Genomic DNA, 26,169 nt, shown 5'->3' with positions numbered 1-26,169 from the left:
ACCTATATAGTTGAGACTGTTTGTAATCTTTATTTGTCCCATGTGGTGTGAATATTCATTTGTTTCACTGCAGAAATAGCAATGCATTTAATTGCAGGGGCTGCCCCAGGCCCCGCTGGGAGTTTTATGGAACATTTGGTATAGACATCTTGTTGTAACGGGCATTTGACCATTTAGAAAACTGGGGCACAAAGGACGTTGAGTAAGTACCCAAGGTCATGTAGCTCGTAAATGATAGGACTGCGATGTGAACCCGGGTCTGAGTCCGAGGCCCCAGTTCTTTCTGCCACGGCCCTAGTTCTACACATTTGGAAAACCTGAGTCCAGGCAGTGTCCGTGATTGTCTACTCTGGCAGCAAGTGTAAAATGCTAGGATTCTGCCTTCCACCCCCTCGCCCCTCCCCCCGGGGGCATTTGGCAATATCTGGAGACATTTTGGTTGTCATAACTGGGGGAGGGTACTCCTGGCATCTAGTGAGTAGAGGATGCTCAACATCCTTTAATGCTCGGGACAGACCCTCATGAACAGGATTATGCAGCCCCAAGTGTCAATAATGCCCAGGTTGAGATGGTCTAGGCTTAATGTACCTGTTTATCTGGTCTCTCTAGACGGTGGTTCTCAAACTTGAGTGTGCATCAGAGTCGCATGGCGATAAATCTCGTTAAGACACAGAGATTCTGGTGCAGTAAGTCTGGGGTGGGGCCTGAGAGTCTGCATTTCTGCCAAGGTCCCCGTGCTGATGCTGCTAGTCTAGGAGCCAAACTTTGAGGACCACTGCTCTACGCAAAAGGAGGGTTACTCGTCATGATGTTTGCCTGTGGAAACCCACTGGGAGAGAATACTGTTTATACTTTGTCCTCTTTTTTGGTCAGCTTCTGGGATGTATTTGCCTGGAGTCATTTAGATATACCCACCTATTTCCCAGTAAAACCAAACTGTATCTATGATAGAGCTAAATACAGAGAATCCCCCCCAGGGAGTAATAAACCATTGCGGAGTATTCAGCTTAAGTCCATCGGACCTGGTGTCACTGGTCATGGTTTGGGCAGTGAGCTTAGGGGTCTGATCAGAAACCTCCATGGGTTACTGTGCCATGCAGGGTTAACAGAGAATGTTACTCTCACATGCATTCGTTTCTATTTTGTTGAAGTAGTAAGTACCCTACGCTCTTTTGCTGAAACTTCATTCTTCATGAAACCTTAATTAGTATTTTTAAATTTTAGTTTTCAGTTGCTCGCACTTTGGAACTAGAACATTTGAGCATGCAAAGTAGAATGATGCATTTGTAAAGTGAAAAAAAAATACTCTTGAGTCAATGGAGTATGACTGTCTTTCTAGTCAGGAGGCTGTGAAAATAAAAGCAATAACCTCAGTATTACGTTTCAGAACTTGAACCGCAGCAGTCATTTTCCTGGTAAGGGAAACAGAAAATGAGACTGCTTTCAGGACAGAACTGAAATGTGGTGAGGCAGCAGGAACTGATTCCCTAGACACGTCTGCTTTCTGAACTTCTTTGCTGTGAACTGCACCAAAACATTAGACAGTCAGTTGGTTGAAAAGGATAGATAGCATTTTTTAAAGATAAAAACTTTATTAAAAGCCTTATCAATAAGTTAAGGCTGTGGGCCCGCTGTCTTCATTTTTTGAAAAACCGAGTTTGGAGAAGAGCGTGCTGATACTATTGCTTCAGGGGCCTGTAGGCCAAGACTGATTTCTGCAAGAAACTCAATTTTGCCTGGCCCAAGTCAAACAAAGAGATATCTCATATGTTTTAAGATATTTTAGGATGTTGCTCTTAGGATGGTAAATAATAGAGATTATAGAAAATCAACTTTTAAAATATTTTTGGTGGAATCTTCCTTTTTTTTTGTTACACCAGCTATTTATTTTTTTGTTTCCTTTTAGACATTTCTAAGCATATTAAGACAGTTTGAAGGAAAAATTGTGTATTTAGTAGCTGTTCACATGAAAACAATCTTAAATAAACAACTTGGTTTATAAGTGTTATGCTCAGGAGGAAACCTGGAGTAGCTGGAAGTTTTTTAGTTTATACAGAAAGCCAGAATGATAACCACTGTATTTTTGTTGTCATGCAGTGCCTAAAAATAGACTCTTTCGTTTGTGTTATAAAATAAAGTGAAGAAGTGAGAAACGGGAAGCCTGGGTGGGAGAGCATTTATTCCTCTGTCGTTAGAGTAGTTTTTCATTGTTATGATCATTTTCTTTTTATAGCAGAGTTTAGAACAGATTCTGGATCCAGAATGCCAGAGTTTGAATCCGAGCCATGTGACCCTGGGCAGGTTATTTATTCTCTCTGTATCGTAGTTTTCTCATCTGCAAAATAGAGATAATAAAGGCACCTACCTCACAGGGTTTTGTGGGAATTAGATGAATTCATATGCAAAGCACTTTGAACTGTGCCTGCCACAGATAAAGTGCTTTTTGTGTGTTGGCTATTACTGGGATTTTTTTTGCGGTTCGCGGGCCTCTCACTGCTGTGGCCTCTCCCGTTGCGGAGCACAGGCTCCGGACGCGCAGGCTCAGCGGCCATGGCTCACGGGCCCAGGCGCTCCGCGGCATGTGGGATCCTCCCGGACTGGGGCACGAACCTGTGTCCCCTGCATTGGCAGGCGGACTCGCAACCACAGCACCACCAGGGAAGCCTGGCTATTACTGTTTTCATTCCCATTTATTTTCCATTTAATTGCTTTAATCTCATCAGAAGCTAAAGATGTCTCTGCTTACTGTGTCTGTGGGTGTGTGTGTGTGTAAATAAAATGCAATTTCTCCTGTCTGAATGGGATAATACCGTTTTGGGGGTCACTTACACACCCAAGTTCTTATAACTGTCTTCGAGTTATGCCTTTTCATCATTTCCATATTTGATCACTTACAAGTCACATCAGTCATAAGTTTTCCCGTATAAAACTTTTTGCCCTCTGCTGTGTTAGGGGGCGCCAAGGCCACCGCCAGTTTCCTTGATTCACTAGGACTGTCGTTATACAGTCATGCTCACGGCCATGATTTATTACAGTGGGACAACCCAAAACAAAATCCATGAAGGGAAAGGCGTGGGGTGAAGTCTAGAGGAAACCAGGCATGAGCTTCCAAGAGTCCTGGCCCTGTGGAGGCACTCCTGAGGTGCTCCATTCCTGCAGCAGTGAGTTACATCACATGTGTGAAATACCTTCTACCAGCAAGGTGGCTGGAGACTCAATACCCAAGGCGCTCACTAGGGGTTGGTCATGAAGGCAGCCTCTGCCTCACACGTGCGGAAATTCCAGACTCCCAGAAGGAAAGCATGTGGTCAGCGGTCTCTCAAATGTTAGTTTGAGTGAATCAATAAACAAATAAACCCGGTAGGAATGAAGAAGCGTGGACCAGAATTGAAAAACAGGCTTCTTCCTTACGGCCTCCAACAGTGCTTCTTTCAGGTTAGCTTTAACCTTGCATTGCAAGACTTCTAGGCTGTGAACAGAGTTTGAAACTTTTAATTTTTTTTTTTTTTTTTTTGCGGTATGCGGGCCTCTCACTGTTGTGGCCTCTCCCATTGCGGAGCACAGGCTCCGGACGCGCAGGCCTAGCGGCCATGGCTCACGGGCTTAGTTGCTCCGCGGCATGTGGGATCTTCCCGGACCAGGGCACGAACCCGTGTCTCCTGCATCGGCAGGCGGACCCCCAACCACTGCGCCACCAGGGAAGCCCCGAAACTTTTAATTTTTAATTCAGGAATCAGTGTTGCATGGACCCTACATTGATTGACTCCATCCTATCCTCCTGGCCCTGCTCCTCAAAGGTTGTGGTAGCTTTTACCCTCCTGGGCGGCACAGAGGTCACAAAAAAAATAATTTTGATGCTAACAGTGAAAAGCTAACAGCAGGAGTGGCTCCTCAGGTAAAAAATGAAAACATCTGCAGGTAGAAAACCCAGCCATCAGGCTCCTGGAGCAGCATTATTCATTTAGGGGCTGGCGCAAGTACCACACAAGTGCAAGTGGCCTTCCCTCCAGGATAAAAGTCTGCCTGTGACACGATCTGCAGTCCGAGAGTCACCATTGTCATGGACCCTTGAAGCTGCCCCGGATTCCTTCCCTAGACTGTAGAAGGGGGTGGAAATTTTCATTTTTTTAAACCAGTCTGATTCTCCTCTGTAGAAAGAGGCTGGTTTCCCCGCCTTTCAGTTTAGATAATCAATTCAATAAAAATCTAGTGTTTCCCCCCTTTGTTATCAAAGGAGAAAGGCTGCTTTCTGCCGCAGTAATGAAGAGGGCAGAGTTCAGGAGACTTGGCTGGAAGGAAACTGCTGTTTATTTGATAAAAGCAGATTGTACCATATCCTTTCCTCTCCCTCTTAGGCTAACATTTTAATGTTATAGAAACCAGCCAGGCTACCAGAATTACACATTTTTGTAGGTAACCCTGGAGGTACTGTCAGACTAGGAAAAAATATCCTTTGTAGTAGGTAACACAAATGTTTGGTGATTTACCAAGATATAAAATAGCATCAGCAATCCTAAGAGTGACTGGAAAATCAGATTTCCCCAAACTTACTATTTGTTCAGAGTTTAAAAGAAATCAGGCCTGGGGCTTAATTAATTTGTAGCATATGCTATACTCTGTATTCTTTTAAATCATTTTGTTGAATAACCCCTGTGTATCAGTTTACAATTTAAAGATGGTTAATTTGCTTTAATTTAGCTGTTTTGGGATGATTAGGGTGTTTTTTTGAGACCTTTTTTTTTAATTTTTAAAAAATATTTATTTATTTAGGCTGTGCCAGGTCTTAGTTGCAGCACATGGGATCTTTAGTTGTGACATGCATGTGGGACCTAGTTCCCTGAACAGGGATCTAACCTGGGCCCCCTGCACTGGGAGTGTGGAGTCTTACCCACTGGACCACCAGGGAAGTCCCCTGAGAACTTTTTTAAAAGAGCTGGTTTTAATCATCAAAAAATCTAGAAACAATAAATGCTGGAGAGGGTGTGGAGAAAAGGGAACCCTCCTGCACTGTTGGTGGGAATGTAAATTGATACAGCCACTATGGAGAACAGTATGGAGGTTCCTTAAAAAACTACAAATAGAATTACCATATGACCCAGTAATCCCACTACTGGGCATATGCCCTGAGAAAACCATAATTCAAAAAGAGTCATGTACCACAATGTTCATTGCAGGTCTATTTACAATAGCCAGGACATGGAAGCAACCTAAGTGTCCATTGACAGATGAATGAATAAAGAAGATGTGTCACATATATACAATGGAATATTACTCTGCCATAAAAAGAAACAAAACTGAGTTATTTGTAGTGAGGTGGATGGACCTAGAGTCTATCATACAGAGTGAAGTAAGTCAGAAAGAGAAAAACAAATACTTTATGCTAACACATATATATGGAATCTTAAAAAAATGGTTCTGAAGAATCTAGGGGGCAGGACAGGAATAAAGACACAGATGTAGAGAATGGACTTGAGGACATGGGGAGGGGGAAGGGTAAGCTGGGATGAAGTGAGAGAGTGGCATGGACATATATATACTACCAAATGTAAAACCTATAGCTAGTAGGAAGCAGCCACATAGCACAGGGAGATCAGCTCCGTGCTTTGTGACCACCTAGAGGGGTGGGATAGGGAGGGTGGGAGAGAGAGGCAAGAGGGAGGAGATATGGGGATATATGTATATGTATAGCTGATTCACTATGTTATAAAGCAGAAGCTAACACACCATTGTAAAGCAATTATACTCCAATAAGGATGCTAAAAAAAAAAGTCATACTCACCAGAAAAAAAGAGCTGGTTTTAGAAATGCTGATGTGTCTGGTGAGGTTCAACTTGGCCTTGTGATTTTACAGAAACACTTGTGTGCTATTTGAATCTGTATATCAAAGTGTGGGCGTGATTTTCAAGGTAATCATACCAGAAAATAATATGTATTGAACCAAATGTATGTTCTCATGGAGTTACAGGTTTGAAAATGGTATTAATCATGACTTACACGAGATGCCTTCTGTTTTGAGAGCCAGTGCTTTTTAGAAGAAAAATCATGCTTTGAATCTGTCTTTGCTCTAGTATGTTGTAGCTTAAGCAGATGAGGCTTTATAGACTTGGTGATTTCCTAAAGTATATTTTTAACCTGTTTTCAATTAGCTCTTTGAAAGAGTCAAACAAAGGGACTAGAAGAAATAAAAGGAGCTTCTCTGCTCCTCATCACGAATGTCTTTGAGCAGATCACAGATTAATCTCCCTGGAATAAGTACTTCTTTCTTAATCAAACCTTTGGTTTTTAGTCTTTTTATGTATCTACTGTAGTAAGGTAAAAGAACATACAGAATTATTATCCTTGATAGACAGGATGAAAATATTGAATAATATTTAATTAAGAGTAATGACTTCGGGCTTCCCTGGTGGCACAGTGGTTGAGAGTCCGCCTGCCGATCGATGCAGGAGACACGGGTTCGTGCCCCGGTCCGGGAGGATCCCACATGCCGCGGAGCGGCTGGGCCCGTGAGCCATGGCCGCTGAGCCTGCGCGTCCGGAGCCTGTGCTCCGCAACGGGAGAGGCCACAACAGTGAGAGGCCTGCGTACCGCAAAAAAAAAAAAAAAAAGAGTAATGACTTCATTTATGCTTTTACAGTAATGTCTTCAGTTTCTTGGGAATCAAATTAGCATCTGAGCAAGTGAGGATCCTAGAGCTCAGTTAAAAGTTAAAGTGGACTTATGTGTTTACTAAGTACTTTGAAAATCTTGACACTTGGTTAAGGCCAAACGCTGTTTTTATTTCCAGTTTTAAGGTCAGATTCCTAACTATTCTTAAAGATATACCGCTTGGAACAGGTAGCATTGTATCAGTTAGCTATTGCTATGTCACAAACCAACCAAAAATTCAGTGGCTTAAAACAACAAGTGTTATCATTGATCATGAGCCTATGGGTCACCTAGACAGTCCATCTGGTCACAGCCAGGCTCACTTATACACGTGTTGGCCCTGCTCATCTTAGCCCGTCTCTTTCACGTGGCTTGCTAGCCGCAGCCCTGTGGAGGACAGCTTCACCTGGCACAGTGGGGCTCTCTTCTGTGCGATCTCTCATCCTCCAGCAGGTTAGCCCCTCTTGTTCATATAACCATGGTAGGCTTCCAAGAGAGGGCCTCTTTACTCAGAGCTGGCACTGCATTGCTACAACCACGTTCTTCTGGCCAAAGCAAGTCACAGGGCAGCCCATTTTCAAGATCAGAGAAGTAGCTTCCACCTCTTGATGGGAAGAGCTACAGAGTCACATTGTATGCAGGGAGGGGTAAAGAATTGGTTCCATTTTTGCAACTGGCTACCTCAAGCACTTACATATTGAATCGTATGCTGTAGTTGATCTTGAGGTAGTAAGAGATTTTGTTAGAATCACTGTACATATTTAGCACAGAAGTCAGGATTTTTTTGAGCTAAGTGAGAATTTTGGAGTTAGACCTGGACTTTTCCACATTCTGCATTTATTTGGAGAAAAAAGGAATTTAATGCTTCATGTTTCCTTATTGTTTAGGAGTTACTGCTTTGGAGGAGAAAATGTAGAGTTTTCTGAATGTCCTTTAAAAACTTGTTCTATATATTAATTAATTACCATATAAAGCTTCTTTGCTTTGATTTTTTACTTTGGTATTGTTTTGAAATGTGAATTTTCATCACCTTCTAGCAGAATAAGTAGACAGAGTTAGAAAATCTGATCCAGGGCTGCTGTTGGTTTGTTTGATTTTAGGACTTTCTCCCTCCTGACTTCTGCCTCCCTAAGTATAAAATATAAAATGGAGGTCTCGGCTGTCGTCTTTGCCTTGAGGGTGTGGCATCACGTTCTTAACAGACCACAGCTTTTCTAGATTCCCAGTGCATATGTAGAAGGCCGGAGGTAGCGTCTGTGCCACTGGAGTTCTTCTCTGGGAACTTTGAGGAGTTCAGCGGGGACACGTTTGTGAAGAGGCACGGTTTCTTGCCTTGTGTCTTTCAGGCCATCGAGTCCTGTGCCTTTTGGTGGCTTCTCTTTCCTGCCTTTCTGCACTGGACTTCCTTGCCCAGCTCTGCCCTTTCTGCGCCCTGCTCACTGCTCCCGGGGCGTAACTGATGTTCTCAAGGCCCCGCCCACCCAGCACCTCTAGCCCTTGTGTCTGGACCCTCCTCACTCCTCTGCGCTGACCTCCATGGGTGCAGCGGATCCCCTGACAGACTCCATGCGGGCACAGGGCCTCTTAGACTCTGCCGCACTGAGAAAAGGAAAGTGGTCGGGCCCTATTTGAAACCGCCTCTGATTCTAGCGCCTGCAGCTGTGCCAGAGCCTGAGTCTGACCCGTTTTACTACTCATCCTCACTCGCTCTCGGTGGTAATGATTTAACGGGCACGCTCCCAGGGGGTGGACGGTTTTTACATTTAGAATTTGAGATAGGTACCCTTGAAAATCAGACAAGATAAGTCCTGTGTGCCTCAAGGCTGATGAGGAGGTGTTTAATTGTCGGGGGCCCTGCTGTTTTCCTGCTTCTCAGCGACCCCACACCTTTTCTCTGGGGACCACCCCCCCGCCCCCCAGGAACCAGAGTCCTTGTCTGCCCCGGGGGGCGAGCTCCCTTCTCCTTCTGCCCGCCCTTTGTCAGCCTCGTCGCCCTCCCTGCCCAGCCTGACTCAGCGGACTTACGGAATTTAGTTCTACCATCTTATATTAAGCTTAAAAAAAGAACACCTTAGTATATTATAAACATTTTTTTCATGGCTCTGTGGTCTTCATAACTAATTTTAATGACTATATGTAGGCAATTAAATTAATGTGTCATTAATCCACTTCATTATTTAACATTTTCCCCTAACTTTACTCCTTTGAATAATGCTCATGTGAACTTTTAAAAATCTGTAGTTCTTTTTTTTAATCTATTAAAAAATTTCTTGAGGCTCCATTGCCAAGCCTGGAATTCCTAAATCAGTTTATTGTTGGCGTTCTGATCAGGCAGGAAACGTCTTTCTCACTATATGGGGCAAAAGTCTTGCCAAAGAAGTAGCTCTGGTGTTCAATGCTGACAGCACATCATGAAAGCCCTGGAAATGGCATGTTATTCTCGTTCTCAGTTGGTCCTTTGCTTAGCCCTGCCCGGCAATACATTTTAAACACATTTCAGTCTGAAATATTTAAAATAAAGAAATACAATCCAACTTTGGCATTTCATTTATTTAGAAAATAAATAGATGGTGATCCACCGTGCTGAACAACGAGACAAACAAGATGATGGTTTGATGTGCATACAGTGGGGCTATAGTCCTACAGAGAGACTTCCTCTCATGTCTCCATGGAAAACACTGCAGCCCTACATGAGTTCATGCTTCTCAAAGTAGGAGGGCAAAGGAGACTGATGGTGCAGCCCTCCCTAGGGACAGCAGGAGCTGGGGAAGACCGAAAAGCACTTGTGGTGTAGGCTCTGAAAGAAATGACACATTTCCTTTCTAAGTACCTTCTGGAAAAATATCAGACTATTGTTTTTAAAACAACTTAAAAATATATCTTGGCAAAGATGAACATGTTTCTAAGGTTCTGGTTTTAAGGAAAGACTTTTTGTCCAGATGGATGCAGTCTTGGAGCATCAAACAAGATCCCTCCTCTACTAGAAAAATGGGTAGAATAAGCGACAAGCAAAACATAGAATGGGTTTAGGTGAGTGGGTGTAGGTTGTCAAAATAGGGAAGGAAAAGTTAAGCTGTTTTACTTCAGTCAGAGAGGGACTTAGACATTCATCTAGGCAGAAAATATTGTGGTTTTTGGAAAAATAAAGCCATCTGATCCTGACGCTTTGGTGATTATATCGTTCATTAATATCATCCTAGAGTTTTTAATAGTTTGCTCCTGTAAAATGTTACTAAACTGTTTTATTGTGACTAGTAGATTTTGTTTCCAGTTTTCTGAATAGTAAATTTTTTTAGTCTGTGGAATTTGTTGATTTTTAAAAAATAAACAGCCCAACTTAAGCCTGTTTTTATAACCATTTTTTTAAACCAATGAGGCATGTTCTGACTACAATACAAAACACATTTCTATATTACTTAGTAGAAACTATAACACCTTTGTTTAATATCATAGTTTCTCGAGAGTGCTGGAGTATTAGGAGTTAAATTTAATATCGTCTTGATTTTTATCTCAGAAGTGGGAGATTTTAATGCATCCCCCAAGGAAGGGAAAGAGTTTGGCTTGAAAAGAGAAGAAAGGGAATTCCAGATAGAAAGTGTGAGTACAGAGGTAGAGCCAACTATCAAGGTCAGCTGCCTGATTTGGAACCTGATTCCCAAGCGAGGATGGTCTTCTGTCAGCCTGGATATGATAAATAATTTCCAAACGAAACACCCTAAGAGGTAATTTGTCTTGCCGATTTCCTAGTGTGTCAGCTGGGTGCAGACCAAATGGTAGTAACTGATGTTTGTCCTCCAAAGGAAATAATACTGTGTTTCAAAGATGCTGGGGTCTAGGTAGGTCCCATTTTGACCTTGGACTAAGCTGCATGAAGTTAAAATTTGACTTTTCCAGGTTAGATGATTGGATGGAAGAGACAACCTTTAGGGTTTCCTGCTCACAGTGACTTCTGTGCTGTCTGAAATCACTCTTCTTTCAAGAGGACACAGGGAAAAAAGCATGTGCCACTGAGGCCTCCATGGAGCTACCAATGCATTCATGACCCATAACTTTTGGGGGCTTTTAGACTACATCAGCATTCTGGTCTTTAGACCCTTAAAAAACCAGACAGATAGGTTTAATCCCTTTGAGTGAATGAAGGCACTGTACGGTGCTCTCCTCTTCAAGTGCCTTGGCCTTTGCTGTCCTATCTTTGCCAGTGGAGTAGAATCCTTGAACAGATTTAATGCTTAGAGGTGAGTTGGCCTTTAACTTCTTATACCTCCTGTTTCATCCCCTATGTTGAACATAAGTAATGAAATGTATCCATAAACGTTCTGTACTAAGTAACATAAAATATAGTCAACAGAATGTAATATTGTGTTAGTAGTTCAGGCCTAAGGATCATCGTTATAAGCTTCTATTGATTAATTTAGGTGAGGGAGGCCATGCTGCAGTGGTACCCGTCCTGCAGGTGCTGCCCAGATGAACTACTGCCTAGAGAGAAAAGTCCTTGGTGGAGTGGTGAGGGAGGAGCGATTAGGGCATAACCTGAGCTCAGCATATTTGGGGCATCTGAGGTTGACAGCTTGCTGGGATGTCGGGTCTGGGAATCATAATTATGTCAGTTGAACCCCTGATTTGAGACAGCAGTTGGTGGGCTCTGAACACAGGAGCGGTGGGAGGCGTGGTTCCTTGGGGGACGTAGCCAGTAGTCGACGTGCCCGAGCTGGGCCAGACGGATGAGCCCACCACGTAACCTGAGAGAGGGCTGGACGGTGGTGGGCATGCTGAGAACAGAGACAAGGGCCAGTGTCCCAGGTAGGCATTGCTGCTTACTTCTTAAAAAACAAGCAAAAACCTGCAACACCATTATCACACCTAAAGAAATAAGCAGTATTTTTTTAAAAAATAAATTTATTTATTTATTTATGGCTGCATTGGGTCCTCGTTGTTGGGTCTTAGTTGCGGAACGCGGGCTTTCTCTAGTTGCGGCATGCTGGGGCTACTTTGTGTGTGTGTGTGTGTGTGTGTGTGTGTGTGTGTGGTACGCGGGCCTCTCACTGTTGTGGCCTCTCCCGTTGCGGAACACAGGCTCCGGACGCGCAGGCTCAGTGGCCGTGGGATCTTCCCAGACCGGGGCACGAACCCGTGTCCCCTGCATCGGCAGGCGGATTCTCAACCACTGCACCACCAGGGAAGCCCGGGGGCTACTCTTTGTTGCGGTGCACGGGCTTCTCATTGCGGTGGCTTCTCTTGTTGCAGAGCATGGGCTCTAGGCGCTCAGGCTTCAGTAGTTGCGGCGCATGGGCTCAGTAGTTGTGGCGCACGGGCTTAGTTGCTCCGCAGCATGTGGGATCTTCCTGGACCAGGGCTTGAACCTGTGTCATCTGCATTAGCAGGCGGAGTCTTAAGCAGTGCACCACCAGGGAAATCCCCATTAAGTATTTTTCATAGCTTCATTTAAATGGTTTCAAACTGGAAAAATCTGTTCCATGAAAAAGTCTTAACCTCTGAGGTTTGTGGAAGAAGAAAACTAAATAATCATGAACAGTAACCGAGAACCCACAAACTATAACAGTGGTTTAAAACGTCACCTCAAAGAGTGTCGCATTTTGAGTTAAGAGGTCGAACTACAAACAGTAAAAAGTATAGGTCTGTTCACAGATGCTTTAGTCTGATCTTCCTCTCTCTTTCCCTTTTAATTTTGGATGTGAACTTGAACTTTCTAGAACTTCCTATCACAATACAGGTACTCCTGAAGGAGTCTGCCTGATTGCCTTGCCTGGTGAACTTTGTCACGTAGGATCTTGTTTAATGGTGCTCGAACGAAGAGACAGTGTCCGAGAGTCTTCGTGGTGTCCCACGCAGGCACAGTGTATGAGTACCTGTTTGATTGCAAATGGCAAAAATTACTCAGATTCGCTGAAGCCGCTGAGGGTGTTTATGGTGAGGATGCCGGGGCATCTGCCTCACGGAACCCAGGTCTGGGAAACAGCGGCCTCAGCGGTAGCTGGCACGGGCGGCGCTCTCCACCTGGACTGCCTCCGGCTGGCTCCTGCTTCTCTTCGGTCGGCTTCATTCTTTCCCTTTTATTAACGTGCAAAATCCTCCAGTCCAGACTGCAAAATGTGTGACCAGAGACAGTCATTTCAACTACTGGAGACATACTGATCTATTTCTGTCTCTCGTGGTTTCTGATTTCCCAGGGAAGGAACTGGCTGAGCCTGTTTTCTGGTCTGGCCAGTTGTGATCAGAGGTGGGATGTGGAGAAAAATTCTGAGTCATTCAACTTGGCCAGAGGTTCCATCGTGACCAGTTAGCAGTGGCTGGAAGATGGGTCGTGTTTTACACATGGCTGTTGCTACACTAAGGCCTATGTGGCCAGTTCACATTTAAAATAGCATGATTCCCGCTGTGCTGCTAGGTCATCTTATTTATTTGGATGAAGGAAAGTCAACATCTAGTCTTTATTTTCTTTTGTTTAGCTCTAATCGTTCACACTAATCTGTAAGATCTTAAGTACAGCTGGGCAGGTTCTGAAACATGCATACACCCATGTCACCTATTCCCCAGAGCCTTACCATGGCCCTAGAAGGTTCCCTCATATCCCTTCGCTGCATTCAGGCCTCACCCCCAGAAGCAACCACTCTTCTGATTTTTATCCTCATAGACCTGTCTTACTTGTCTTGAACTTCAAGCAGAATGGAAACATAGTGTCAACATTTAGCCTTACTGTATTTTAGTTCAAGGTTGCAACCATTAATTCAGTGCTGGCTGTGGGCCAGAATCTGTTGCTGTTAGAAATACAAGAGTGTGACAGAGCTGACAATAAGGGACACTGAGACAGTTAGGAGTCATTGCGAAGGCAGAGCACAGCTGTGCCGGAAAAGGCACTGAGTGTCCTACTCTGAAGAGGAAGAGGCCCAGAGCTTCCTGGAGGTTTCATGAGTGCTGGAGAAATATTCCATATTGTTCTTCTGAGGTGATAAGCCAAAATATTAAACCTTGGCTGTTTTGGTCGTGTGTCATTTTCCTGCCTGTGTCCAGGATTTCCTCATCTCTCTGTGTGCGTTCTGGTGAAAGGAGAGGCTCAGAGACGGGTGTGGAAGGATTTCTTCCCGGGGCCGAGACGACTGGGAATTATCTGTGAACGAGCAGTGGTGTGGGCTCTGCTTTGTAGGCACGTCTCTCCCAGTTCTCCAGAAACATTTTCTTTCCATTTACGTCTACGACTCTCATTTGGCTGAGACAGCCAGGCGACCAAGTTTGCAGTTTGTTGCCAAGAAAAGTAGTTAATAGTTCCCAGCTTTCTTTGTATGTCATTATATAATGAACATTTTCCATATTATTAAAGTTATTTAGAATCCTGACTCCTAGTTACTGCATAACTTACCATGTATGGACATACTGTAGGTAACTATATAATATGCGTGTGTGTGTGTATATGCATATATACTAGTATAAAGTATACCATAATACTCTGTGTGTGTATTTGTCTAATTTTTCCAGTTGATTAATGTTGTTATAAGGTCAATGGGAAACAATATTGAAAATAAAAGAAAACGTTTGCCTGGAGCGGAAAAGAAGGTAAAATTACTAAAGACTCCTCGTTGTTTTCTTTGCTTTTCTCCACAGAACTATCCGAGTATGGCTGAAAAGAGACAGCGGTCAGTACTGGCCCAGCATTTACCACACAATGGCCTGTGAGTAGCTGTCTTTGAGGATTTAAATTTCAAAATTCCTGATTAAAAAAAATGCTGCTAGATTTCAAAGTGAGCTTCTTAGTTGCCTAGTACCTCTGATAGGCTATGTTAAACCACAGGAAAACTCCTTTTCTCTTGCAAATGAAGCTGGGTCTACCTGCTTAACTGAAGCGGACTTGGACAGAACTGGAAAAAATAAAAGGAAGAGGAAAGCCTCCCACCTCCTCCATTTTCCTTTTGCCAACTTATATTAGTAGTAACTTTCTTCTTAGTAATAGCTGATATTGACACTAAAACAGGGCTCTGAACACTCCTCTGCCTTCTTAACTGGCCTTTTGCCCAACTTTTTCATAAACTCTGGGTACTGTTGAGAGATTTGGTCCAAGGCACAGTGCATTCTATTTTTTTTTCTTTTTTTTTTTTTGCTGTACGCGGGCCTCTCACTGCTGTGGCCTCTCCCGCCGCGGAGCACAGGCTCCGGACGCGCAGGCCCAGCGGCCACGGCTCACGGGCCCAGCTGCCCCGCGGCATGTGGGATCCTCCCGGATCGGGGCACGAACCCGTGTCCCCTGCATCGGCAGGCGGACTCTCAACCACTGCGCCACCAGGGAAGCCCACAGTGCATTCTAAATGGAGATTTTTCTCAGTAGTCAGATATGTTCTAAAAATAAAACCTGACGATAAAGCTTTTGCATTGAGATTTTAGAACAGCCCTGAGATGTAGTGATATAAAATTACATTTAAATCCAGCCCTTCCTGCAGATCTAAGCAGCTTTGCATCCTTCTTTCCCACTTCTCCATCCTTTCTTGAAAAAAGTGCCTGGATACCACCCAGGTCCAAGCTGGGGTTGAGTCCTGCCACCCCCAGTGGCCACACGGAAGGCATCCGTAGCTGCTTATTTCCTGGTGGTTTTGGTCCTTAATGAGGGGTTTTCCTCAGTTAAGGTTTCAATAATCAGAGGATCCCCTAGGAGAAGACAGAAGGCTCTGGAGCGGTCTTGATGGTTTGCTAGTGACGACTGTTATGAAGTTCTCCAAAGAAGAGTGTTTGCTGGTTCCAGACGCTGTGGACACTGTTCACAGCTCCCTTAAGAGTTATTCCAGGGACTGTGGAGTTTCTTACAAACACAGACCTGCCAGTTAGTCAGCAAATTCCTTATATCAGCTTGAGTCGTCCTTGCAAGCACCTCCTTTCTTGGCTAGCATGTTCTCATTTGCACATTTATCGCAGGGCACGTGCAGGGTTTAGCTCCTATAAGGCAAATCATGATTTCCACAAATAATTAGTAGTTTATCAGGATTTTCATTTGTTCTGCCTTCTGCTGACAGCTTGGGCAAGCTGGTTGTCTTCTCTATCTTGATAACCATTCAATGAAAACGAAGTGGACTTTTTGGAATACTGGTATAAAGCTAATAACTATTATGAAAGGAACCATAAAACTGTACCATATGCAGTGTGTTAAGACTGCGTGAAACCCTAATCATGATTTACTGTGCCAGGCAGTAGTACCTCCCGTCCTGTGTCCGTGTGTGTCTGTGGATCTGTCACCTTGGTTACTCAGTGTGAAATAGGAAGCGGCTGATGTCTTGTGAATGTGCTTATGGGGCCCGTTTAATAAATTTACTTTGGGGTTTTGAGGGAGCAGGGCAGACGTAGGTGGGATACTCTGGGCCTCTGAGCCTATCCTTTACCCGACTGAAAAATAAAAGCCTTCTCCTAGACAGATAACTCCTTACTTCCAGTGCCCCAGCGAGCGATCTGATGGCCGGGAATAGCAACAGCCTGGAGACCTGCTACCTGTGCTGGGGGATGTTTTGCCGTCTTTGTGGCCTGTCCTGCTAATGCTCTTGCTGTTATCCCTCCCTCCTCTCCATTACCCCGCACTTCATAATCTGGCCACAGCTCAGTCTCCTGAGACCCCAGCCTTGGAAGTTCATGCTCTTAAGAACAGAGAGACTGAGATAGATGTTTGGTCCAGTGTTTAGTTCAGTGAGTCCTTGGCTTGTATTTCCCCCAAATATTTAGTTCACTTTGTAGTTGATTTCTCTCCCAGGGCACCAGAGCCTAGCAGTAGCAGTGCACACTCTTCCTTGGCGTTTGGGTCCTGGGCACGTGGCTTTGCTTTCTCTGTTGCCATCCCTTGCTCTCTTGGCCTAACTGTACCCTCCAGAAGTAGCCTCCAGCGCCGTGGCTGGAAAGACTAGTAAAAACACATCTCTGCTGTGGGTGACTGACACCTTCACGTTTGTATCTCCATGTATGCAGCCTGTTGCTTCCAGATGCCTCTTTATCACCTCCATCTGGAACAATGTCTACTGATGAAGTTGCAAGAACCCTGCCAGGAGAAAACAGAATGAATGAATTTTGAGAAATAACTCCTTGTCTGTTTTATTTTAAAATTAAATTTGAAGTATGAGAAGAAAGGTGCCCCATGTTGGTTTTAAAAACTGTCTGCAGATTACCCAGTTGAGGACATTTTAGTGGTCATACACCAGTTTTGTTTCCTGTGACCTAACAGAGGTGATCAGTAAGCAAACCTTAGAATGTTGCTGTACGTGGACCAGTTACGACTCAGAACATCACCTCACATAACAAAAAATAACTTTCAGAATCTGCATTAGCTGAAGAAAAATGTAACTCTTAGTTTCTGTATCTACTATGTGCCTCATGCATTTCTGTTTTTTGGTACTATTTCATGAAATCATCACAACAGCTATATAAGGTAGATGATATTTTCACCATTTAGTAGACAAGGAAACTGAGGCCAGAGGTTGGAATTCCAGTTCATGCCCATCTGACTCCAAAACTGTGCTGCTCACTGCAATATGGGGTGGGTCCACAAACTTTTTCTGCAAAGGGCCAGACATAAATATTAGGCTTTATGGGCCAAACAGTCTCTGAGGCAACTTCTCAACTCTGCCATCGTAATGTGAAAGCAGCCATAAGGAATACATAAACGAAAGAGCCTGAGCCTGACTATATTCCAGAAAACCCTTTGTTTACAAAACTAAAGTTTTAAGCATATGATTTTGGACTGCAATGGTGCCTTTTTAAAAGGCCACTGGCTTGAAAGATGGATTGTGTTTTACTTGTTTATAAAACTATGCGAACATTCACATTAAAAAAAAATTATAGTTTATCTCAGTAGAAGCTTCCCTTCTAGGAAAAAAGCCAGGACATTTTTAGATATAAAACAAACTAGAGGGCTTCCTTGGTGGCGCAGTGGTTGAGAATCCGCCTGCCGATGCAGAGGACATGGGTTCGTGCCCCGGTCCGGGAAGATCCCACATGCCGCGGAGCGGCTGAGCCCGTGAGCCATGGCCGCTGAGCCTGTGTGTCCGGAGCCTGTGCTCCGCAACGGGAGAGGCCACAACAGTAAGAGGCCCGCATACCACAAAAAAAAAAAAAAAAAACCAGGATACAAAGCAAACTAGCGAGGCTATTTTTTAAAATATGTGAGAATTCCCTAGTCTTATAAAATTACTCAGCACATTGTAATTTTTACACAAAAGATTTTAACATGTTTATGTACAGTTGGTTATAGGATTGGGCATAAAAAGAATTGAAAAGAAGCTTAAAACTAAAGCATTAAGATTTAGTACCAACTGAAAAGCAAGCAAAAATGATGACAGTAAATCTTTAAAATCATCAAAGAGATTTGATTTCTCAAAGATAATTTTATGCGTGGTTATTAAAAAGCACTTTGTATGAAGATACATATATCTTTATGGTTATAATTCTTAAACATGATCGTTCTTTGTAGTTTCAAACATCAATATGGTGGATAAGGGTGTACAAACTTGTAGTCAGTTCTAATTGTTTTGTGTGTAGACAGTTTTGGTCTCTACATCTCAGTGAGATAGTTTTTTGAATGCAGCTGAAATAGTCTGATCATACAGCTGACTATGTTTCTGCCTTTGAGTACAATTCAGTATTGTAGTTTATTTTCTTCCTTTGGTGGAGAGTATCAGCCATTGTAGTTAGAGAACTTTAAACGGTTTTCAAATGGTAACTTCATTTATAAGATTTTTTTCTCTTCCACTTTTTTTAAGAAATCTTATTTGAAAATAAACTCAAGTTTGTTTGTTTATTTCCTAGCATGCATTTCTTTCCACAGTCAATTAAAATTCTTAAGGCTGAAGTGAACCCAAACATTTCTTTTTGCAAATGTTCCATCTTCTGAATCACTTTAATTCTGACTTTTAGCAGAGGAGACAATTTAGAGTTTCTCCTTTGTGAAGCTCATTCTCTGGCCCATGCTTTCTGGAAGAAGACTATGTCGAAGCTGGAAGAGGGGTGCATACATGGGAAGAGTCAGGGCTGTCCTAGTCACGTGACATGCTATGGACAAAGAATCATGTCGACCCCTGACAGCTCGTTACCACAAGCTGGGGTCGTATGAGTCATCGCAAAACGGAACATTTTTTTCATCATTGGGAAAAAAAAAAAAAACAAGTAATCGCAAAGTGGCTTTCGCAGCTTGCTCACATGCCACGGAAAGGGAATTGTGCTGGGAACCCTTCTTTCCACAGATGCCAGGTGCTGTTTTACCTGTGTTGGGGAAGCGGGAGGGGCAGGATGAGCTGCAGAGTTTGGGTAGCAGATCACGTACTCTAAGCACTGGACCCCAGACCTTTCCAGAAACAGGTAGGAGTTTCAATCAGATGAAACTTCATGGAGCTTGCTTCACCCAAAGTTATAAAAGTAACTTGGGAGATTGTTAAAGTTAAAATTTTACACTAAGACAACAGAATTTGAGTAATTGTTTTTTATAAAGTGTTTTTGCCCTCTTTCTTTTAACCTAAGTTTTATAGCTCTTTTTAATAATGTACCTTGAACAATTACTTAACATGCTTAGCTTTGCGTGTAACGTGGTCTTTGTCTTTCTGGCAGCTCCTTGCTCTGCTATGGCTTACCATCATGATAGCAGACGGATATTTGTGGGCCAGGATAACGGAGCCGTGATGGTAGGTAGCTTCCAGAATGTATTCATTATATTGACCTCCTGTGTTCACTCCAGTTGGACAGTGTAAGTAAAGCTAACAATGAATGCCTGCTTGTTTGGCATTAGACAATGTTTCATTCGGTACAGATGTTAGGCCTAAAAGTGGATTAATTTTAGTTAGTGCTTAATTGTAAACTATAGATCTTCCTCGACTTATGATGGGGTTATGTCCTGATAAACCCATCGTAAGTTGAAAATGTCATAAGTTGAAAATACATTTGGGACTTCTCTTGTGGAGCCGTGGTTAGGAATCCTCCTGCCAATTCAGGGGACACGGGTTCGATCCCTGGTCCGGGAAGATCCCACATGTCGCAGAGGAGCTGAGCCCGTGCACCACAACTACTGAGCCTGCGCTCTAGAACCCGCAAGCCAAAACTGCTGAGCCCGCGAGCCACAACTACTGAAGCCCACACGCCTAGAGCCTGTGCTTCACAACAAGAGAAACCAGAGTAATGAGAAGCCTGTGTACCGCAACGAAGAGTAGCCCCCGCTCGCCACAACTAGAGAAAGCCCGCGCGCAGTGACGAAGACCCAACGCAGCCAAAACTTTAAAATAATAATAATAATAGTAATTAATTAATTTTAAAAAGAAAATATATTTAATACACTTAATCTACTGAATATCATAGCTTAGCCTAGCCTACCTTAAACATGCTCAGAACGCTTACATTAGCCTACAGTTGGGCAAAATCACCTAACACAAAGCCTATTTTATAATAAAGTATTGAATATCTCATGTAATTATTGAATACCGTACTGAAAGTGAAAACCAGAATGATTGTGTGAGTCCAGAGTGATGGTGAGCGTGTTGGTTGTTCACCTTCACGATCACGTGGCTGAGCGGGGCTGCGGCTGCCCCTCCCCAGCATCACGAGAGAGCATCGTATGGCATATCCGTCACCTGGGAAAAGATCAACATTAATCGAAGTGTGGTTTCTACTGAAGGCATATCGCTTTAGCACCATCGTAAAATTGAAAAATCGTAAGTCGAACCATCATAAGTCAGGGACCATCTGTAGTTCCATCGAGCTCGGAATGCTGTCATGATTGACGGTTTGGTGCTCATTCTAGCCCACAAAGCACAGCCTTCGTACAGGGCACGTGAGTCCTGTAGCGGCCCTGAGCCCTGAACCCATGAAGGAGGAGGCTGGGGCAAGGAACGTGTGGGAGAGAGCGCACGCGCGCGCGCGCGTGTGTGTGTGTGTGTGTGTGTGTGTGTGTGTGTGTGTAAGACGAGGAAGGAAAACAAGACTAGGGACTAGTCATTCAGCCAACAGCTCATATAACTCTTTGAGGCTATATGTCTCAAACCGTCTCTGGTGAAGGACCAAATATTTAAATTTTCAGTTTATTATAGTTTGGTATTTTTGTGGGTCTGACTGTGTGTGTGTGTGTGCATATATTTAATGGAGATGTAATTCATATACCATAAAATTCACCAGTTTAAAGTGTGCAATTCATTGGTCTTACAGTATAGTTACAAGATCATGCAACCGTTAATACTCTAATTCTACAACATTTTTATCAGTTCCTCCAACCCCCGAAAAAATATCCCGCGCCTATCAGAAGTCACACTACACTCCCCTTTCCTTCAGCTCCTGGCAGTAACTAATCTACTCTCTGAATTCAGAGATGTGCTTATTCTAAACATTTTATGTAAATAGAATCATATAAGGTGTATATCCTTTTATGTCTGGCTTCTTTCACTTAGCGTAATATTTTCAAGGTTCATCTATGTCGTAGCTTGAATTAATATCATTCCTTTCTGTGGTGGAATAATATTCCATTACATAGATATACCATACTTTGTTTATCCATTCATTAGTTGATGGATAGTTGGGTTGTTTCTACTTTTTGGCTATTACGAATAATATTGCTATGAATAGTTGCATAACAGTTTGTGTGTGAACCTAAGTTTTCAATTTTATTGGGTATGTACACCTAGGAATGGAATTGCTGGGTCATATGGTAACTCTGTACTTAACTTTTTACAGAACTGCCAAACTGTTTTCCAAAGTTGCTATACCATTTTATATTCCCAACAGCAATATATAAAGGTTCTAAGTTTTTTACATATTTACCAACAGTTGTTATTTTCTGGGTTTGTTTTTGTTTTATTATGGACATCCTAGTCGGTGTGGAGCGGTATCTCATTATGCTTTTGATTTGCATTGCCCTAATAGCTAGTGATCTTGAGCATCTCATGTGCTTGTTAGTCATTTGTATATCTTCTTTGGAGAAATATCTATTCAAGTCCTTTACCTTTTTTTTTTTTTAATTGTTGACTTGTAAAATACTTGGACCGGGCTTCTCTGGTGGCGCAGTGGTTGAGAGTCCGCCTGCCGATGCAGGGGACACGGGTTCGTGCCCCGGTCCGGGAAGATCCCACATGCCGCGGAGCAGCTGGGCCTGTGAGCCGTGGCCGCTGAGCCTGCGCGTCTGGAGCCTGTGCTCCGCGACGGGAGAGGCCACAACAGTGAGAGGCCCGCATACCGCAAAAAAAAAAAAAAAAAAAAAAAAAAATTAAAATACTTGGACCTTCAGCTTGGAAGAGTTTCACCAGTGAAACTGCCTGGTCCTAGGCTTTTCGTCCTGGGAAGTTTTTTGAGTGCTAATTTAATCTGTTTACTTGTTATGGGTTTTCTATTTCTTCTTCAGCCAGTGTTTGTTTTTTATGTCTTTTTAGGAGTTTGTCCATTTTATCTAGCTTATCTAATTTGTTGGCATGTAATTGTTCATAGCAGCCTTTTACAGTCCTCTTTCTTTCTGTACGGTTTATAGTAACGCTCCTCCTTTCATTACTGAATTTAGTAGTTTGAGTCGTCTCTCTTTTTCTTCACCACTCTGGCTAAAATGTGTGTCAATTTTGTTGATTTTTTTCAAAGAACCAGTTTATTTTTTTTAAATTTTTTTTATTTTTTCCCTGTACGCGGGCCTCTCACTGTTGTGGCCTATCCCATTGCGGAGCACAGGCTCCGGACGCGCAGGCTCAGCAGCCATGGCTCACGGGCCCAGACGCTCTGCGGCATGTGGGATCTTCCCGGACCGGGGCACAAACCCGTGTCCCCTGCATCGCCAGGTGGACTCTCAACCACTGCGCCACCAGGGAAGCCCAAAAGAACCAGTTTTGATTTAATTGATTCTCTATTGTTTTTTTCTATTCTCTGATAATGTATTTCAACCCTATTATTTTTCCTTCGGTTTGCTTTGAGTTTAGTTTGCTGGATTGATATTTTGGGTATTACATTGTTGATTGAGAAAATTTGCTGGTTTTGTCTGCTTGGATGTCATAATAATATTAAATTGCTGTAAAGGTTTCTGAACACACATTCCCTATTTCTCTGCTTCTTTCATAAGGACCAGTGGCCCACAGACCGCACTTTGAGTATCACTGCTTTATAGAACTGCACACAGAGCAGTGAGAGCGCACACCGGTGTCTGTACCTGGCCCGGAGAGCGGCAAGGCCAGCCTGTTACTGTGCTGAGTCATAGAGGATGGCTAGGAGTTAACCAGGAAAGAGGGAGGAGGAGGACTTCCAGACGCAGAGGACAGTACGAGCAAAGACAGAGGGGTTTTTAAAGTCAGAGTGTGCACAGGGAACAAGAATGAAGCAATTTGGCAGCATGAGGCACATAAGACTGAAGAGATGTGGCTGGAGCGGGTCACAGAGAGCCTTGCGTTCAGCACTAGGTGCCATGCAGAGTGCTAATTAAGAAGAAGGTAGACATGGTCCCTGCTCTCGGGAGTCTTATGGCCTCGTGGGAGGGACCGGTAATATACAAGTAAACATCAAATTTCAGGTTGTGGTAGATGCTGTGAAGAAGTGGACAGGCGCAGTGAAAGAGGAAATCCAGAGAGATGTGTGGCCCCGCTCCTAGCAAACAGGCTCGTCAGGAAGGAAGACCGCTCCAAGGATGTGACATTCAGCTGAGGCCTGAAGGGCCGGTAGGAGACAGCCAGGCAGAGCCAGAGTAAATTTTCCAGAAGTGGAGGTCCAAGCAGAGACTCGAGGCAGGAAGATCTCTGTGTCTGAGGACTCGAAGGGGGTCATCTTGGCTGGATGGTGCTGAGCGACGGGGCAGGACACGGGGCGAGCGGACAAGTGGGCTGAGGCCGGGCCACGCAGGGCCTCGGAGGTCTGGGTGAAGTCTTTTTTTTTTTAAACATTTTTTTTTTTTTTCTTTTTCTGTGCTACGTGGGCCTCTCACTGCTGTGGCCTCTCCCGTCGCGGAGCACAGGCTCCAGACGCGCAGGCTCAGCGGCCATGGCTCACGGGCCCAGCCGCTCCGCGGCATGTGAGATCTTCCCGGCCGGGGGCGCGAACCCGTGTACCCCGCATCGGCAGGCGGACTCTCAACCACTGCGCCACCAGGGGAAGCCCTGGGTGAAGTCTTAAGTTTTGTAAATCTGTGGGAAGCTCTTACAGGGTTTTCAGCCGCAGAATGGCGTGATTGAATTTACATTTTTAGAAGATCACTCTGGCTGCTCAGTGGAGAGTGGATTGAGGGGCCACAAGGGTGGAGGCAGGAGCGTCAGGTGTCGTCGCCTTCTGGGTGAGAGGGCAGTGGCAGTGGTGATGGACAGAAGCAGATGACTGACATATGTCTGTGGCAGGTTGGGTGTGGGGGAGGGGAGGGAGAGGAGCAACTCAGGTGACAGCCAGGTTCCTGGCTTGAGTAACTGGTAGGCAGAGGTATCATGTATTGAGAAGAGAAAGGCTTAGGGCTGTGTGGGGAGAGGGGGCGCTTAGAGGGAAAGAAGACAGTGAGGAACCAGCCGTACAGTTGAGATACCAGTGAGGCACCCAATGGCAATGCAGAATTGGCACTGGGTTCGCAGGACCGGAGCCCAGCGGGAGCCCGCGTTGCGGAGTCATCTGCACGTAGGGCATCTTTCAAGCCCTAAGAATAGCTGTGATCACCCGGGGAGAGAATGAGAAAGGACAGGCCCCGGGCCTGAGTCCTGAACGACTCTGATTTAGGAGTTGGGTTGATGAGGAAGCCAGCCAGCCAGGAAGCGGGAATGGTGACCCCGAGCGTGCATGAAGGAACCTGGACTACATCGTGTAAGCCGAGCTTCGCAAGCTTGCATAGTCGGTCACATTTATCATTTAGGGGACTTACTGAAGTTCACGTTGCCTGGCTCCATGCCAGACCCACAGCGTCAGGAGCACTAGGGAGGGGCCTGGGAATCTGTATTTTAGCAAGTCCTTTCGGTGACCCTTAGGATCGAGTGCATTAGGGAACCACTGCATGATGGGGAGCCATTGAAGAACCTCAAGTGGGGGAGGATGGAACGGTCAGGTGTCTGTCTGTCCGCTTAGTGTGCCGACGCGTGGAAGATGTTTGATTAGATGTAGGTGTTTAATAGAGAGCAGTGCTGATAAGATGGCGTCCGGTTTCTAGCCAAGATGATGGTGAACGGTTAGCTGCTCCCTGAGACAGGAGACATGCTGATATTGAGGGGAGAGGTGACAGGTTCAGTTTTTTTGTTTGTTTCTGTTTTGTTTGTTTTTTTTGCGGTACGCGGGCCTCTCACCGCTGTGGCCTCTCCCGTTGCGGAGCACAGGCTCCGGACGCGCAGGCTCAGCGGCCACGGCCCACGGGCCCAGCCGCCCCGCGGCACGTGGGATCCTCCCGGACCGGGGCACGAACCCGCGTCCCCTGCATCGATCGGCAGGCGGACTCTCAACCACTGCGCCACCAGGGAAGCCCAACAGATTCAGTTTTGACAGTTGGGTTCGTGTGCCCAAGGGGTTGATCTGGGCTGGGATTGGGCGTCCTCCCAGTTTAGGTCTCAGTGGAGACCACACCTGTGGTTGGCGTCAGGGATAGCAGGTAGGATGAGAAGAGCAGAGGGCCAAGGTCATGTTTCCTGGGGAATGTCAACATTTGAGAGAAAGTCAGGGGGTTGGAAACCCGCAGGGGAGACAGAGACGGAATGGGCCACGTGGGAAGAGGGCCTCAGATCAGGACAGGGACACAGCCTTGGGGATGGCAGTTAGACAGCAGCTGTGGTTGCCGGGAGAGCCCTTCCCATGTAGCGGGGGTGGTGCCCTGCGGTGCGGTGGATTCAAGAGTGACCGGGGTGAGGAGCTAGAGCCCCTGAACATGGTGAGTGTGGGCTCATCTGTAGAGAAGGTTTTGGCTGAGGAGGGGATGAAGAAAGTTTCAGTATCGTTAAGAGAATTTTGTTGTTTTTTGTTTGCTTGTTTTGCTTTTTAAAGTAGAGGACAAGAAGCCTTGAGTGTGTTTAAGGGCCAAGAAAGAAAGAGCCAAGAGAAAGGACAGGCTCTCTGCTTAAGCAGTTCACGCAACAGTGGGCAGCTGGTGAGGGCTGGGGTGCTGCGGGCTTGGGGGTCAGTGCCCACCTGCTTGGGGCTGCTGTGTATACGTTGTGTAGTAATAAATGCCGGTGGTCTTGTTTTTCTCCTTCTGAAGATTTTATAGGAGTATCGTGGCGATGTGTGCACACATACATAACGAGAAGCCACGAGTGCAAGCCTCAGATACCTTCTCCAGCGGTGGTAGTGGTCATGCATTTATTTCTCTGGGGACCATGCTTGTGGCTCGCGGTTCAAGGGTACTCTCTGCGGTTATAGGATAGCATATAAAAACTCTTATAGCTCCTCAGTGGAAAGGGGCAATGTAAATTCAATTTATTATTAGTTAGTATTAATCTATTGATTTCTCCCGGGTAGACATTAGTATATCTAAAATGCTGATACATTTTTGTACTTTGTAAAAAGCCAAGATGGAGGACAAGGAATCAGTATTCCTTTGTGGGTTGTTTTTTTTTCATCCTGACCAATCAGCAATTCATAATGTCCATG

At 44.6% G+C, this 26,169-nt stretch overlaps 1 protein-coding gene across 4 annotated transcripts in view; it reads left to right on the top strand.

The window, feature by feature from the left end:
* The window catches only part of WDFY1 (WD repeat and FYVE domain containing 1), a 64,225-nt gene that overhangs the window by 2,973 nt on the left and 35,083 nt on the right, over positions 1–26,169 (top strand). For all 4 annotated transcript variants that reach the window (XM_067026987.1, XM_067026988.1, XM_067026986.1 and 1 more), the window contains exons 2-3: positions 14,263–14,330; positions 19,225–19,298. In XM_067026987.1, the coding sequence (XP_066883088.1) occupies positions 14,263–14,330; positions 19,225–19,298 (142 nt within the window). The remainder of the gene's footprint in view (positions 1–14,262; positions 14,331–19,224; positions 19,299–26,169) is intronic.

Source organism: Kogia breviceps, chromosome 2, assembly GCF_026419965.1.
Source record: "Kogia breviceps isolate mKogBre1 chromosome 2, mKogBre1 haplotype 1, whole genome shotgun sequence".
Taxonomy (NCBI): Eukaryota; Metazoa; Chordata; class Mammalia; order Artiodactyla; family Physeteridae; genus Kogia; species Kogia breviceps.
Note: the sequence above shows the minus strand (reverse complement) of the source record. Positions and strands in the feature narration are given on the sequence as shown.